We start from the raw sequence: 17,545 nt of genomic DNA, 5'->3' as shown, positions 1-17,545 counted from the left end.
TAAAAGTCATATTAAAAAGTCAAATTATGAGGTGAAGTCATAAGTCAATTATGAGATAAAAAGTCAAAACAATGAGATTAAAAAAATCTGAATTATGAGATAAAGTCATGATTATGAGATAAATAGTTAAAATTATGAAACAAAAGGTCAAAATTATGAGACACAACATTGAAATTAGGAGATGAATAGTCAAAAGTGATGTAAAAAGTTGTAATTGTGAGATTAAAAGTCATAATAATAATTTCAACTTTATGTCTCATAATAATGGTTTACAACAAGGATATTCTTTTCTCTCACTGGCCACAGAATAACTGATCTGATTATGTTATAAAGTAGTAAAAGAAAGGATACAGTTTTGAGTGTGTAAACATGCAGTCCACATTTCGGTTTGTCTCTTTTCACACCACCCTGCATGTCTTTCTCTGTCTATTCCACTCCATATACCTACATTATCCCCCTGCACTTTGGTCTACTGTTTTGATGTGGGAATGTAAAATTCATTGGAGCAGAGAGAAAAAAAAAAGCTCCATTCTTCCACATTTTATCTGATATCTAATTAGATTTCTTCCCCCCCCTGTTTTCCATCTCTCTGAGCTCATTTCCATTTCATAGAGAGAGAGGCTGACAGATATGGATCTTTCTCTGCCTGTTTAGCATTTGAATCACACATCAGCGCTCAGCTTCTTTAAACGCTCTGCTGGCCACTCGCTCCTTTCGGCCTCAATCTCCTGCTTTTTTTCTCCTTCCTGATTTCTTATTTTTGTCTCGCTCTCTGTTATTTCTTACTTTCATGTTTCTCTCTTGATTTCTTTGCTAAGTTTCCTAGTTTTCACAAAAACTTTATGCTGCTTCAAGTAGGAGTTACAGTTTGATGACTTTGGTTAGCTAGAGTGTTACGTCACTGCTGTTCGAGAATTTTAGCTTGAAACATTAAAAGTATAAAACTTGTTGTTTGCAGTAGGTGGTGCTATGTCCTCAGGCCAGGACGCTTATCGAACATTTGGAGTAGATTTGACCATGTACACTCAAGTTACAACAACTTCCTGTTTCATGGAGAAACATCAAAATTCAATGCCACGCCATGGCGACGCTATTCAACGAAAACCCAGAATTTTACTAACTTTTCATCACGAAGGTCTTTAGATGGCACTGACCCAATATGAAGTCTGATAAATTTTCTAGAAGTTCGTCAAAGGACAAAGTTTGGAAATTGCACAAAAATTGCTACATCAATTCAAAATGTCTGACTTCCTGTTGGGTTTAGGGTCCAAGAGGCTTTTCTGTACACTCTTAGAAGTAAAAGATCCTAAAAGGTTCTTCTAGAAGGGCTGAGGTTGTATCTTAGTAGAACTCCTGCAAGACAAGAGGGTTACAGATGAAACCTTATACATATTTTTAGATGAAGTCTTGTTTTACACAAATATCTGTATGTCTACTTAAAGTGCTGGACGGCAACATACCACGTCACCTTCAAAATAAAAGCATAGAATCAGTGAGTGTACTTATCCACAGTGAGACGGGAAGTGTTTCTGTGTCTGGTTGCCTTCACTGTTCACACTGGATAAACATGAATGAAAGCAGATGTGTGTGTGTGTGTGTGAGTCAGGATGAATCTGTCTTTTCACCATCATCACCATAAACATATACAGTACAGCACTCTGACAGGATGTACTGTATAACCATATATCTAGTTTATAAGACAGCCCTTGTTCCACTGGAAGCTATCATATACAGTGTGTGTCTCTGTGTGAGGACGTGTCCCACTTAAAGTAACGTAATGTCTGCTCCACTTGGATGTATCTGCTTTACTACCTGGCAATCTCTTGCAAACAAGCTATATGGGAAAGAATGAGACAGAAAAGTAAACCTGAACAATGCTGCCATCATGTGGCCAAAGCTCAACTCACTCTGTGTGATCATGAAGCAACACTGAATCCTGTTTTTGACTTGTGTCTTTTAGTCAGGTCAGATTTCAATATGTGAAAATCAAGACATTTTTAATGCCATCTGGAATAAACCATACGAACTTAACAACCAAGTCAAACCAGCTGAACATCACTAAGAGCCACTCAAATGTAGTCTAATGTATTGTAATAAATCAAACTGTAGGAAATTATAGAACTTAATGACTTATTTTATGACAATACAGTCTTCACTAATTTGCTGAGGCCTTTGTAGACTTTCTAATGACAAAAACACCAAGCTTAAAAACATGTACATGTGTACATGAGCATTACTTTGTTAAGTAATTAAAAGCAAGGTCACTGTATGAAGTTGAAATGGCTAATTTGTTAGCGAACAGCTGCCTACTCACAAATCAAGCTGACACAGAGCAACAGTAACATTCATTTGGATGTAATTTGGCAAAAAATTCTGAACTGCTGACTAAAATGGGTGCTAATGTTGCTGTGTAGATGTGTAAAAACGCAAATGTTTGCTAACAAGTTAGCTGTGACAACTTTATATGGCCCTACACTATTTGTTGTATGTTGTGTTTGTCCCTTTCGGGTTGATATTTAGAGAGAAAATAATTAAACTGTTAGGTCCCACACAATCAGGCAGCTGTGTTCAGGATAAATAGCAACTTTACATGTCTGTGCATTTCAGTGAAAAACACAAGGCATATTTTCTTTTTATATTGATTTTTTTATTCTACTTCAACCACTGCTGACAGTTTAGAACAGTCATCTGAGTTTAAATACAAAGACTTCTTTTCTTGAGATTGCACACTGATAAGATACTGCATGAACCCTGAGGTCACTCAGACACAGCATCTCTCTTCCTCGCTCTACGAGCCGCTCCAGACATCCTCTTTTTAGCTTTAGCTTTGAAGATGCTGGGTTGGGACACATTTCTGCCTCTGTTCTTGGCACTGGACTGATGCCTGGAGGGGCCAAACACAGACAGACACACAAGAGCAAATTAAGACATGCGAACATTAAATCTTACTGATGGAGTTATTGAGTGTTAACCCATCACAGGAACTGTTGTGCGAACACACCTGTTGACTCTGTGTGAGTCTTTGAGGGCGCAGGCTTTGCGTTTGTGCTCCAGGCTGCCACAGTTGAAGCAGCCCTCCTGTCCTCCAGCCCGTCCACACGGGTGATCGGGGAGGGCACAGCGTCCACAGGACTGACAGTGTCTCCAGGCTGAGAAGGGAAAATCAGAAATAAAAGTGATTTACAGTCTTAACAGTGTATCAGTGTCCTCCACCTGTCTCTGATGATGGTGATTATGTAGGGACTTACGTACATGGTTTCACACATTTCTCACACGCTGAGCAGTGCTTCCACTCTCGTCCATCCTGGAGACACAGAGGGAAGACAGAAGTTGAACATATGGCTTCAAGAAAATTAGCAAAATATAATGTATGTAGCTGTGGTTTTATACCTTGGATGGGCAGACGTTGCATTTAGCACAGTGTTTGTTGAGAGACCAGACAAATCTCTGACATACAGAGCAAAATCTATCAGGAGGAAGAGAAGATGCATGACTCTTTAACACAACTTCAGATTCATAACAGCTGTGTGAGGACACCTACAGTTACAAGAGGGGTCCAAGATTAGTATAGTAGGAACACATCAAAGTGCCAATTCCCACAATAAAGCCACTCTGTGTTCCACTATGTTCTGTACTTTCAACATGAGTGACAGATAAACTTAGCTGATAATGATCTCGATCAGCCCCCACCAATAATCAATACACGTGTTTAGTTTCCTCAACTCGTTACCAGCCTCTGTTGGTAAGCTGCGCTGTTTCAGTGGGAAAAGACTGAGATTGAAGGCCAAAATGCACTACAGGCTTCAACTGTGCTAAAATGTGTTGGTATTTATTGGTTGATACCATGCAGTCAGCTGATCTGGATCAGAGCTGACAGAGTGGGCGTGCTGATACCTGTAGCCCTCCTCTTTGGGCAGGACGACGTCTCTGGGAGGAATATTAGTGAAGAGTCTGACAGGAGACTGCTTCCTGCCCGTCTTCCCGTGTTTATACAGAGGATGGTTGTCGTAGTCCACCTGGTGGGGAACAAACCACATATATACTTATATACTATACTGTTTGTAGTCCACAAGGAGAACATGTACCTTCCATAAGGAGCACAGACTGCAGGTACTTTACAGTCCAATAACAGGAGATCACTGCTGGTCTGAGGTTGTTACTTTGATCTATGAGTCACTGTGCTGCAGCTCCAGGGCAGCTTTGCCTCTGCATGTTTTATATTCACGGATGTTTCTCATTAGTTTCATTAGAAGTGCAATCAAAAAAAGAAGAAGAAAGAATTATTAAGCCATTTATCATGCAGACATGTCAAATAAATAAATGAAATTCACCTCAGTTTCCAGGAGTTTCTGCTTTTTTTCCCTGTTTTATATCCTTGCAAACTGAATATCTTTTTTGGGTTTTGGACTGTTGGGCAGACAAAAGAAACCACTGGAACTTTGGCTCGAGGGAGCTGGAATAGACAGTTTTTGCTGTTTGTGTTTGTGCCATTTTAACAAAAAGTTTTTTAAAATAATAATTAGATAATTACAAAATCAGAGTTGCAGATTGGGCAACTGCACCTACTAAATATTTGAAATTAGAAAGAGAGAACCTCGATGTGACAGTAGACAAAAAGAGATGTAAAAAAAGGTGTAAAATGAAGTACTCCACTGGTATTGGGATCACTTTAAAGATACTGGTATGAATACTGGTATCATAATTATTACAACGCTCAACAAGGTGCTGCAGATGTACAGTTACCTCCCACACTGGCACTGTACTACATGATGTGTACCTGGTAGTCCAGCATGGTCAGTGAGGGGAGACACTCCTGGATGCGAGGTTCAAAGAAATACGGGAAGATCCACATCATGGGCATGTCAGCGTCACCGCTGTCTGCACATAAAAACATGGATGTTGGCTTAAAACACTGGACTTGGATGTCACTGGTTGGCAAAAGAAGTTACAGCTGCTACAAGTGATTCTGGAGAAAGATGGTTGATTGTTGAGTCTCATTTCCAGGTCATCAATCTCCAGAATCACTTGCAGCAGCTTTAAGCAACAATAATCACCTTTTTTATATCACATGACCATGTATAATGTGAAGGAGGGTCACATGAACCCACTGTACTACCTGCCTATCATAGCTTGTTAGCTAGCCCCCCTACAGGCACCCCAAAGTAAAGAAATTGTACTTTTAAAATTGTTATAAGTAACCAAATAACTGGACATCCATATGAAAAGTGCTGAATTTTCCTTTTAAAATCACATTTTAAACTGAATATTCCTATTTTCAAATCAATATGAAATGGAATATGGAAAAATGAAAAATGTAAAAGGATAAACTGTCAAACTCCACAGTGACACTGACCAGAACTCTGCAGCTTCCTCCATGTCTGTGAGATCAGAGAGAAACTGTTGGCCAGAGGCTTCACCAGGCCGCCGAACGGAGGGTCAGCGACCATCACCACCTTCTCCCCGTCAGACTCTGTGAGGAAGGCCTGGAGGATGGCGCTGGACGCCTGACAAGAGACAGAGCTTCAATATATCGAACTGAGAAGCAGACCCATGAAACACCAAGTGTGTGAACACTTACCTCTCCATCAAAGAAGTGATGGTTGAACATGTTGTAGTGACAGAACTCATCCTGGCTGTAGAACTGAGCGTATCTGAAATGATATGAAACAAAACATTCAACGTCAACATTCAGACAATGTTCTCTCTCATGTGAGGTTCCCCAGGAGTCGCTTCTTGGGCCCGTATTATTTTCTAATTTGCTTCTGTTTAGTGAAATAATCTACAGATATAATATTAATTTCAACTTTTATGCAGATGATACACTAATTTATGTCCACTGTCAGGTAGTAAGGACACTGAGACACTTTGTCAGGTTAAGGCTCATTTCTCAGAACCAAATGTGATGTCCCTTTATTCCAACCCCCAAATCTGACCTGTTACCTTGTGAAGCAGCTGGATTCACAAGATCATGTGAGAATCCATCTTGCCAGGCTTCAAGTTATCCTTTTGTGCTGCAGCAAAAGTGGTGCAGCCAATCAGCATCCTAGGAGAGACTACTGGTTTGTAGGTGTGTCCATGGAAGCTACTTGTCTCAAACAAACAATGGTAGCTCCTGAAGAGGTTAGCATAGATACTGTAATAGCATCAGTTATATCAGAAATGGAGAGTATTTCTCTATTGAAAGAGGAGCAACTGGTTGAAGTTAGCTCATGTTTGACAAGATACACAGATAGTTCAACTAATCACCTGCAAAGTGTGTTTTGAAAGTGCCTGCCCTTTTCCAAACAGACTTCCCAGATGGTTCTGTGTAACAAACCATTTGGCGTGTCAGGTTACCTGACCTGTTGCCTTAAAAAGAATGTGGGGAACCTCTCCTGCAACATTAATCAGTCTATCCCCAATTTGGGTGTTAGTACTCAAAATGACAAATGTCCAGTTATCCCCGGGGACAATACAAATAGCACAAAGATTCTGTGACAATTCCTCAGGTGGACCCTTCTTAACTGTTCCCACAGCCTGCCTTGTCACTAAAGGTAACCAGACTTTTTCTGTTAGCACCTTGCTACTGTGGAACTCCCTAACTGAGAAAACTCTGTACCTTCTTTAAAATCACTCCTCAAAACTTACCTTTACAAGGTTTTCTTATAATAAATCTGTTGTTTGTCTTAGTTCCATTGCTCTTTTATCACTTGTATTTTACTGATTTTAGTATGTTCTGTTTTTTGGCTCCTACTCATTAGTGTAGCAAGAAAAAAGATGGTAGGTATGCATCAGAAAAACGGAGTGTGCTGCATCTTATATTCTCTAGAACACAGATTAGGTCAGACTGATGTGCAGCTACACAAAACATACATTATTCTCTATATAAGCTTCTCTACACAATAGCTAGAACACAGTATAAAAAGTGCTTTAGTCATTGTGCAGTCCACACTTTGATTGCTATTTATATGTCACAGTACAATCTTTTATTGCATGAGCTTATTAATTAGCACCAAATTGGGGCAACAATAAAACAGATGACAACTAGACTGGACTAGAATCTTAACAGGGGAAAGAAGGCATGACTTGGTTTGCCTGATTCAGTTTCATCAGACTCCAAAGTCTCTGTGACTTCACTTTCAACTGAGAGACTATTTAATGTGAAGTACTTGCACTAGCTGCAGGCGTTTCATCGTTTACTATACCGCTAATCTCCCAAGATGCTTGCTGGGGTTGTGGGTACTTGTGCATGTATAAACTTGAAAAAAAATCTGATTATTAGTCAGGCTGTGCATGATGGTGCTTGAACATAAGTTAGAATCTTTTAATCTTTTACAATGAACAGTTATAATGAGACCACAGTTTCAAACAAAACATTTTAGTAAAGGCTGTAACAAAACATTTATTCTGCATCTTATTTTTGGGTGTGCCAACTGCCTCCTTGGGTGGCACAGGCACACACTTGCACACCCATGGCTATGCCATAGGTACTACATTTTCCTTATTTTTTTTATTTTTTATTTTATATTGTTATGTTTTTATTGTTTTTCTTGGTCTGTGTACAATTTTATCTTTAAAGCACTTTGTAACTATGTCTTAAACAGGACTATACAAATTAGGATTATTATCTTCATCATTAATTTGCAAACATACAATACTTTGCCTTTGGTTCTGTTTTCATTTGGCCAATAATAGCAGGCTAGAGCAAGTTTCAACTTATCTGCTGTACATACACGCAAAAAAGCAAACACGGTGGATCCTGAGAAGTGTTTCCAGGTAACGATAAGGTGTCTGAGTGTTTGCTGCAGGCTGATGCTTGTCAGAGGAACACACCCTCCCTACACCTCAACTCTGCACATTCTTGACAGAAACACACGGCACAGACACAGCGCAAAGAGACCTCCGGTAAGAACTGCTCAAAAACCCAACTTAATCCGGCTAAAAGAAGTCTGTATTTGAATATTCACTGTAAATACACTGCTGTGAGAGCATATAGAGCCCTCATGGTTGATTCCACTGTAAATATAAAACTGTGACTGAAGAAAACATGGTACTTTACAGCTGTACACACACTAAATATGTCAAATTTGAATGCTAAACATACAGAAAGCAGTAAAAGCAACTGTTTTCAGTAGTTTTGTTCTTAGTAAATCTGCAGAGAAAATGAGAGCAAAAAGCTTGGCATGGACTCAGACATGTTTTCACAGACTAAAACCTGAAGAACTGGTTGCTCTACAGATAAAGGAAATGTACACAAAAACCTTTGCACAGTGCAAGAAAGAAAGGTCTCTTGGGTAGAGGTTTAAAGTATGTTTGTTGTACTGTTCAGTCCTCAGAAATGGCAGAAAAAGAGGCATTTTCTGCTGGTAATGGACAGTCAACAGCGGCTCAGCCAGCACAGAGTGGTCTCATGGCGCCCTCTGCTGGCAGCCAGAGTGTATTTCAGGACGGACTGAGCTTCACTCCACTGGACTCCAAAAGTGACAATGTTCAGCCTTTCCCACGTTCTCCAAAACTCCAGAGAAAGATAGCCAGCGTGGCACAGCCGTCTCAGGTAAACAGAGTTCACACAGCTTTTAAGGTACAAAAACAAAGGTTTCCAGACTTCTGAAGCCATCTCACTTGTTCATTGGAAAAAATAAAGTTAACAAAACTCCTTAAACGCAACGCAATCGATGTCTATCATCACTTTGATTATTTTACCCGCTGTGAAACTGATGTTCAATATAGTAATTTGATCCGTTTAATATTTACTTATATTGTATGTTTTCTTCATTATTATTTGATGTTCACTAACTTCTAGAATAATCAATCAATAGTTGTGGGAATATGCTGATTTTCTTCGGGGTTTGTTCTGCTGCTTGTTGTTGTTGCTGCTAGGCCTATTTGTTAATCATTAGAGAAAAACAAATCAAGAAATCGAAACAGTAATTGGCAGGGTAATAAGAATAAAAAACGAATCATAGTCAATTGCAACAAAAGGCAAAGTATCAGCAATTTTGATCAATGATGAATTGCTCAGGCATTTATCATGCAGAATACCAGATAAATTAAATGGACAATTTTCTGTGTTTTTGACATTTTTTATAATCTGAACAAACAAACAAAAAGTCTGATAAAGAAAAAATCCTTACTTGGAAAAGTTGTTCATCTTTGTCAACAGACTGATATGACAGGAGTACTGGTACAAATATTTCCTAGTCCACATTATGAAGTTGAAAATAATCTACTTGTATGCAAATACCGTTGACTGACTGCAACTCTATTCTGCAGGAGCAGCTCTCCAGACGTATGGAGGAGCTGCAGGCGGAGAGATCCAAGACTGAGGCTCACATCCAGTCTCTGAAGAAACGCAAGGCAGACCTCTCTGTAAGTATCAGACCTGAATCTCTCAATAGTTCAAACAGTTACTATAAATCTGATCACCCAGAAAGAAGGCTGCAAATAACTACTAATTCACTAATGAAGTGAATACCATTGGCCATCCTCTTACAGTGGCACCTGTCAAGGGGTGGGATATATTATGTTGCAAGCGAACAGTTAATTTTTTGAGTTCATGTGTTGGAGACAGGAAAAATTGGGCAGTGTAAGGATGTGAGCAACTTTGATGAGGGCCAGACTGTAATGGCCAGAGCACAAGGCCAGAAAATTTCCAAAGGTCAGAGAATCCTGGTATGCAGTGGTCAGTACTGACCAAAAGTGGTCCAAGGAAGGAGAACCGGTGAACCACCAACAGAGTAATGGACACCCAAGACTCACTGATGAGCATGGGAAGAAAAGGCTAGCCCCTCTGGTTCAATCCTACAGAAGAGCTAACGTAGCACAAACTGCTGGTCATGATAGAAAGGTGTCAGAACACACAGTGCATCAGAGCTTGCTGTGTAGCCGCAAACCAGTGCCCATGTTGACCCCCGTCCACCGGTGACGATGCCTTCAATGGACACATGAGCGTCTGAACTGGACCATGGAGCTAAGGAATAATGTGGCCTGGTGTTGACAGGGTTTCAACTTGACCTCCAAACGCCCCAGATCTCAATCAGCTCAAGTATCTGTGGGATGTGCTCCAACAAGAAGTCCGATACATGGAGGCCCAACCCTGCAACTTAGATGGCTGTGAATATTCTTAGTCATCCTGGTCATGGTATTTCTAGGAGCTATGCTAGAGAGACACAGATATGGTCAATGTCCTGTCAACAACAACTTCATATAGCTTGTAGAACTTGCAGCTTACAGGAACTATTACTACTTGTTATGTTTAGGACTACAGATGCAAATTAGCATCTCGCTAAATCTGGTGCCACCATTGTTTTCATTTCTTGTAAATGATCAATGTCATTGCACACTGGCCTTTTATAAATCAAATAAACTAAACCAAAACAACATCTTGGTGCCAGATATGACAGCACTAATGGAGTCCATGGCTCCATTGTATAAAACCCTTTTGGTGTGTCTTCCACATCTGGCACTCATGTTGTCCATGTTCCTCCCTGCAGAGGAGCACAGAGGTGATGAAGCAGCAGGTTCGGGAGCGCTTTGAGAGCATGCGGTGTGTCCTGAATCAGGATGAGCAGGCCGCCCTGGACTCTCTGGAGCTGGACCTGAGAAGGACCAGAACCAGACTGGACCAGGTTCTGAAGAACTGGGAACAACACCAGGACCAGGTCACTAAGAACATCAGCAGCACCAGGAGAGCACTGAACATGACTCCAATGGCAGAGGAAGACAGGAAGGTCTGATTCAAGAACTGCACAAACAGCGTTTCAAAATACAGTAACGAGGGGATTTTCCTGCTGTTTTAATCAGTGTTTCTGTTTGTCTCTCATCTCAAGGTCCAGGCTGAGAACGTGAGGTAAAGCACTGCAGTGTTACATGAAATGTTTTCAGCTCCTCTGCTTCAAATCTCTCTGTCTCATTATAATCTCTGTGATCTCTCTTGCAGTGCTAAGAAACCAGCCGCCTCTGAGCAGGAAATTCGACTCAATGAGGAGAGATTTGAAAGGCTCCTGAAAACATTATCCTCCATCTCCAAACACCTGAGAGCTCAGCTGCAGAGGAAGACTCTACTTTTAGGTACTGAGGCCATTTTTTCTACATTATATCAATCCATTATACCAGCTAACTCATTCAGTGTAGTATGGATTCATTTGGGCAGATGAGAATCATGCCAGTAGTGTCCATTTTCATGTGTTGTTGGGAAAAAACACCATAGATGTTCTGTATATATGTTTCCTTTTTACACAGAAATTAATTTCCCTTGGAAGTTTGGAGGATGGATCTAGTCTTGTATGACACTGTATGTTATATTATATTGCAATATCAGTCTACATTCCATGCTAAATGCCAGTTTATTCAGTCTAATGCAAGGGCCATACCTACTTTCTGGCAGAGGTGGGACCAATTCATTGCAAGTCACAAGTTAAGACTCAAGCCTTTGTGCTCAAGTCAAGACTGACAAGTCCCAATTCAAGCCATAATGTAACCAAATTTCAAGCCTTGTAATTTGCCAACTTTAACTAAGAATTAGGTCGTTAACTATCTTAATATTAGCTTCAACTTACTGAACTTCAAATGTCAAATGAATTGGGAAGTTGCTGTGTCTCTGTCTGTAACTTTTGACATGCATGCTTTGGATACCCAAATAAATTTTTTGTCGGCGACCTTGTAGATTTTGTACATACACAATATCTTAAGTATATTTTTTGTCAACTGGAGCTCAGTAACATAAGTCACACAACTTGGACTGGAGTCAAACTCAAGTCACAAATTTGATGACTTAAGACAAAATCAAACAAGTTTTCCAACTTGACTTAGACTTTTCACATCAGTGAGTCGTCACTTAGCTTGGACTTGAGGCTTTCAGCTTGAAAATACTTGATAACTTTCCCAAGCCCAAAGATTAAAAAGTCAGTTATTGAAAAAGTGTGAATCCACGAATTCATTTCCCTTCATTTCCTGAATTAACATTTTTCATTCTCAGCAAGTTGATACTTAATTCCCACTTGAAACAGGTTTGAAAAAAAAAATATATACTAAAGATTTTATTCACACACAAATGTTCAACTTATGAAGTTGCATTAAGAATAGTAAGTTGAGAGTCTTGGTCTTGGGACTTGGCTGTCTTGACCTGGACCTGACTTGGAACTTACTTGTGTCTTGGAAAAACAATGACTTGGTCCCACCTCTGTAATCTTCCCTGGACAATGTTACAATTTTTCTCACCTAGAAGTACAATTTTCCTGGGCAGCATTTCCCAGTCCTGGTCCTTGGGACCCACTACTCTGCAGGGTTTAGAGGTTTCCCTGCTCCAACACACCTGATTCAAATGAACAGGTCCAAGATTGGTGAACACTGTCCTTGAGGATGCTCACAACTGCCTGTAGTCAAGCTGTCAATAGCTCTAGAGGTACAGAGCTTCAGCTTTATAGATACTGTATACAGTAGATGGAATAATCCAATAGAAATGTCTGCATATAAATGCCTGAAATTCAAAGTACTTCATCACACTATTGCAACAATGTAAACTCTGTAAATCCGATACTGCCATCAAACATTCTCATTGTTTTGCAATGACAGGTTACCACTGAACTCTTCTGTTTGATTTCAGAGTCCTCCCCCATGGTGATTGACAGGCAGACCTGCCACAGCCAGATTGCAGTGGACTCAGAGGGGCGGAGCCTGGCCTTCTCCAGCTCTGCCCGTTCCGCTCCGGAGCACCCTCTTCAGTTTGATAAGGTGTGCTGCGCTCTGGGCTGCGCTCCTGTCATCTCTGGTCAGAAGTACTGGGAGGTCGATGTCCACTGTTGCTCCGCCTGGGCTGTGGGCGTGGCCTATGCCAGCCTGGAGAGGAAGGGCCGGGACAAGGGCGCCAAGCTGGGCCGGAACAGAAACTCGTGGTGCGTGGAGCTTCGGAACGGCCGTCTGTCTGCCTGGCACAACGATCGGCATGTGGCGTGCCAGGGTGTTGGGCAGATGCCGCTGGGAAAGGTGGGAGTGTTGGTGAATTATGACAAGGGCCAGCTGATGTTCTACGATGCAGACAACATGGTTGTCCTGCAGAGATTCTCCGCAGCTGTGACGCCGGTGTTTGACAGGGCTCATCACCAGTTCACGGAGCCACTGTACCTCGCCATACGCTTCCTCAAACCAACAGACAACCAGATGTGGCCAAATCACCTGGAGCTGCTCAGTGATCTCAACACCCCATGATCCACGATGACAGGGACGTGGACTGTGAACGTGTTTCTAACGATGATGTGTTCAGTCTTTTCTGTCCATGCACTGTATATATAGCATTAAATCAGAGCAGCTGTACAGTAGAGGCATCGTGTCGCACAATGACACAAACACAAACTAACCTGAAGTCGATGTCCAGCAGCAGACTCTTCATTGGCTCATGTTTCTGCTCCAGGTTTCGCAACTTTATCAGCTCCTGGAGTCTGGAAGAAACAGCAACAATAATTACTGATGAAAAATTTAATAAAGAAAATGATTTCTAATACTGTTCAAGATCTAAGTCTTTTCAAATTTTATGACTACTACTGACTGATAGAATAGATTTTTAAAGGCTGATATAATAGCTGAATAATTGATGTACCTCTAGCCAGCAGCAGCTAAAACTTCTGACATAGTCTAACCTGCCTATTTGATTCATATTTAATTAGAAGTATTAAGCATTTTCTTCAAAATGAAATCTTACTTTTTGACTATAAAACTCTGAATTTAATTAAATGTTTTCGGTTTAGTATCCCTTAACAGATCTATTTATCCACATTTCGTGTTTGTGAGTTGTTTTGGCACCTCTGGTTCAGTTCAGTTGGTCCAGACCAAAGAAAAAGAGCTGACAAACATGAAGTCATACAGACTGATCGGTAACTCATTGACTGGGCAGTTATGATCTCATCCTGCTGCATGACACCAACCAAAGACCGAAGGGTGTCTACATGGATCAGCAAGCTACTTTTCAACATTTTTAATACCACCCCATTAATTAAGGCCAATTTCACAACAAAAATAAATATCAAATGAAAAAATAAATATATTCTTTTACATAAATGCATATATTGTCATTTCAAAATTAGAAGTAAGGCAAAATGACTATCTAATGACATCTATCTTATGGCCAGAGTCTGATATGGGACTAAGAGAATAACAGAGGCAATTGAATTTAACTCTTGTTGATTTTTCCAAAGATTAAATGTGCATACATTTTTATCATTGAGTGAAATTTAGACCATGCTTACAGCATTCAATAAATAAATATTTAAAACCTTCCCACACAGAATTTAAACCTATTTAATAATTTTTTAGGCACTTTATTAATAAATGTGAACTTAATACATTTTAGGACTTTTTGAGGTCCTGTAGCCTCCCTGTAAAATGTGATGAATAATGATGGACAGATGGTCAAATCTGATACATTTACAAGCTTTTTAATGAATTCCTCACATAACCATAATCAGCCTGTTATAACCCCTTTCTCAATGTTGAAAATGAATTTATGGTTGAATGAAGAAAGTTAATTGTCTTAATTAAACAGGACACTGCTTTCCTTGACAATCCACATTAAGTAAGTAAGTTGTCTCATAGGTTGACATACTATACCGTGCTGCATTTACTCCTAGAGTTTGATAGACAAAGTTTGTTTGACCAAACAACTTAGATGTGAAAACACACTTTGGACCTTTTTTCCCAGCAGAAAGTAGTTCCTTTAAAACCAGACTAATGTTGATTATTCAGAGTAAAGGGACACTGCTTCTGCTGACACTGCTTCATATAAGTTTTTCTTTCTGTCATTTACTTCTGCTGAATATTTAAAAATATAGATATAAAAAGGAAAGTTGTAAGGTATGCATCTTTGGCCATCTGGCCACCATGCTTTTATTTTTTAATTCTTTGAGTGATGCACATGAAATTCTAAAATTAAACCCCAACAAAAAAAAAAAAAATCTAAAAATTCATGCCTAGATAGAAGCCATGGTAAGAGAGAAGATTTGAGTGAACGGCCCACCATAATTCAAAGAAAAGTTCTGGTACCTGGGTGTGCCCACGCACAGCACCTTCCTGTATCCCAGGGCAGTCAGGGTGTCGAGCAGGAAGTGGGAGCTGCGGTCAGTGAACAGGTACTGGGCGTTGCTCTTCTTGTTGTCCAGAGGACGCAGCAGCGCGCTGGGCCTCCTCAGCTGAGCGGCGGTGACAGCTGTGGACCTGTGAGAGGAGTGGGCCACGTGCTCTGCTGGCAGGAGCAGAATCTGACAGTCCTGACAGAACTTCTTCTCATCCAGCGGGAGGGAGGCAAACTGTCTGAACCTGAGGGACAATTTACAGAGAGTGTTGGATCACTTTTGTAAGGGTTCTGAATTTAATTCCACATTATAACCATTTAAAGGGATAGTTTGGATTTTTTAAAGTGTTGTCAAATGAGGTACTCATCAACAATGTATTACCTACGACAGACAGCGGTCGACACGTCCCCAGTTTTGAGAAGCAGCAGGAGTGCTGGTGTAAGAAGCCAAACAATGTAATGCTGTGGACAGGGTCAGTGGTAAAATGTAGAAAAAATAGTAATAAAAAATAAATAATCAGTATCAGTTTAAATTTACACTACATTTATAATATATTCATCCCTTTACCCTGCTGTTAGACAGCTTTTTATGAAGGAGAGCTACTGTTAAATAGGCCAAATATCACTTTCTCCAAACTGACCAAACTCCATAGTCAAAATCTGCCATTTTATTTCACAGAACAGAGGAGTTGCTGGTCTACCACTGCCTCAATTTTGGATTATTATGTTATTTTGGTGACTCCAAACTGACACCAAAGTTGCATGATAACACAAACTAACTAATCAATAGAGGCAGCACAAGACCACCAACTCCTGTGTTCTGCGAGGTAAAATTACTGTTTTGCTAATGACTTTGCTGTAATGCAGCTTTTAAAACCAGAAAAAGACAACACTTATATCACAATATAACAAGATGCAAAATCAATGACAGCAGTACATTGCTTGGCTTCCTACACCGGTTCTCCTGCTGCTTCTCCAAACTGGGGCCATGCCAGCTGCCATCTACTGTAGGCAATATTCGATCAGTGATAAGCACCTCACACAACTCTGATTCAAATAACCTTAACTGTCCCTTTAAATCCTGTTAAAAGTCAGAGGACGGAGGCCATGACACCTGACTTGTTACCTGCTGCAGTACTCCTGCTGGCTGAACGGAGGTCTCTTTGACTGGTTCTCTGCTTCTCTGGCCAAAAGCCTGGCCTCTGATACCTTCAGACCAGAGTAATTTAAATGAAAGACAGTTCACTGGATCAACCAAACATGTTGTTATAACAGACGGTAAGCCTACCTTTTCATCCTCCCACTGGAAGAACTTGCAGTCTTTTCTGTCTCTGCAGGCTGAGCAGGCATAAAACCTCCTGCCTTTCTCACCTCCATTCAAAACTCTCTCAAACAGCAAGGTTGGACCTGACAAAACAAAAGTTCTCCATTATGTTTCTGTTGGGGTGTAACTCGATAAAATGTTTCAATTATGACCCTAAATGTTTCCACAAACACTCACCAGTAAAGAGGCGGGATGTATTTAGCTACAATGTCGCTAAATATTAGGTACAGAGCTGTTCCCACGCTGCTTTTCTGTCACATACACCATAATGGCTTGGGATGTAAAGCTCTTTAGGTTGATATTTTATTGCTATACGAGCAGTTATATCTTATATTCCCAAGCCGAATTCATTAAAATCTATGACGTATTCGTATACTGTAATGTTGTTCACGGTGTGTGCATATATATTAATAAAACGAAGCAACTTTGAGAAATACAGGATTTCCTAACGCAGTTTGGTGTAAAGCTCCGTACATGTAGACTTACCGTGTGGACAACATGGCGCTGTTTTATCCCCGTTTGGAAGAATAACTTCTATTCCAAAACTGTCGTCGTTAGTCTCGTTCATATCCATGTTGTTAATATGAAACAATTAATAAACTTTACTCTGAAGTTTTTTAAGCGTGCAGCATGACAAGTGAGTGGTCGCCCTGCTGTTTCTTGTCGCGCAGATTTGACGTCATGAGGATACTGTCACAATAAGAGCTCGTCGGTGCATATTTGATGATTATTCTGATGATTGACTTTATTTACTGTCCAATCAAAGACTATGTTAAAAAGAAAAACACAGACGTAAATTATAGGTTTTATTATGTTCTGTTATCTGTTAAGAATTGTGCTTTTATCGCTGAAAATATTGCTGGTTTTGTCTTGTTCTGTGAGAGTCATTTGGTAGAACAACAGTGGTACACATAAACAGCACAAAACAACAATAATGCTGAAGATGGGAGGTAAGCGTAAGAGTATTATAAATAAGAGAAGGTTGGTTTAAATGTACATTTTGAATAAATAAATTAATTCAGTAATGACTCTAGTGTAACTGTTGTACTGCACTATTTAATTATTATACAGTTGAATAAATGCCCAGATCAAAACTAATAAGAAATAATACTGAACAAACTCTGAAAGGGCCTGAAAAATCTAGTCTACAACCTGAGTTAAAGGTACAGTGTGTAAGATTA

General features: G+C 40.1%; 2 protein-coding genes across 2 annotated transcripts; one reads left to right on the top strand and one right to left on the bottom strand.

Moving 5' to 3' along the window:
• Nucleotides 1–2,626: 2,626 nt before the first annotated feature.
• Nucleotides 2,627–17,055, bottom strand: zcchc4 (zinc finger, CCHC domain containing 4). Its single transcript, XM_084712675.1, has 12 exons — nucleotides 16,851–17,055; nucleotides 16,329–16,447; nucleotides 16,167–16,249; nucleotides 15,013–15,285; nucleotides 13,335–13,415; nucleotides 5,579–5,651; nucleotides 5,354–5,504; nucleotides 4,778–4,878; nucleotides 3,895–4,016; nucleotides 3,391–3,466; nucleotides 3,253–3,304; nucleotides 2,627–3,149 (listed from the first exon to the last, which is right to left on the bottom strand). The coding sequence occupies exons 1-12, from the start codon at nucleotides 16,936–16,938 to the stop codon at nucleotides 2,968–2,970; spliced, it is 1,401 nt and encodes a 466-aa protein (XP_084568801.1). The 5' UTR covers nucleotides 16,939–17,055; the 3' UTR covers nucleotides 2,627–2,967.
• Nucleotides 7,683–13,313, top strand: LOC146306229 (E3 ubiquitin-protein ligase TRIM62). Its single transcript, XM_084712674.1, has 7 exons — nucleotides 7,683–7,884; nucleotides 8,309–8,533; nucleotides 9,253–9,348; nucleotides 10,473–10,709; nucleotides 10,809–10,828; nucleotides 10,919–11,049; nucleotides 12,584–13,313. The coding sequence occupies exons 1-7, from the start codon at nucleotides 7,792–7,794 to the stop codon at nucleotides 13,183–13,185; spliced, it is 1,404 nt and encodes a 467-aa protein (XP_084568800.1). The 5' UTR covers nucleotides 7,683–7,791; the 3' UTR covers nucleotides 13,186–13,313.
• Nucleotides 17,056–17,545: the final 490 nt, after the last annotated feature.

The sequence above is a fragment of the Lutjanus erythropterus genome, chromosome 23, assembly GCF_056507025.1.
Source record: "Lutjanus erythropterus isolate fLutEry1 chromosome 23, fLutEry1.hap2, whole genome shotgun sequence".
NCBI classification, from domain to species: domain Eukaryota; kingdom Metazoa; phylum Chordata; class Actinopteri; order Lutjaniformes; family Lutjanidae; genus Lutjanus; species Lutjanus erythropterus.
The sequence above is the reverse complement of the archived record's forward strand: the minus strand, read 5'-3'. Positions and strand labels throughout refer to the sequence as shown.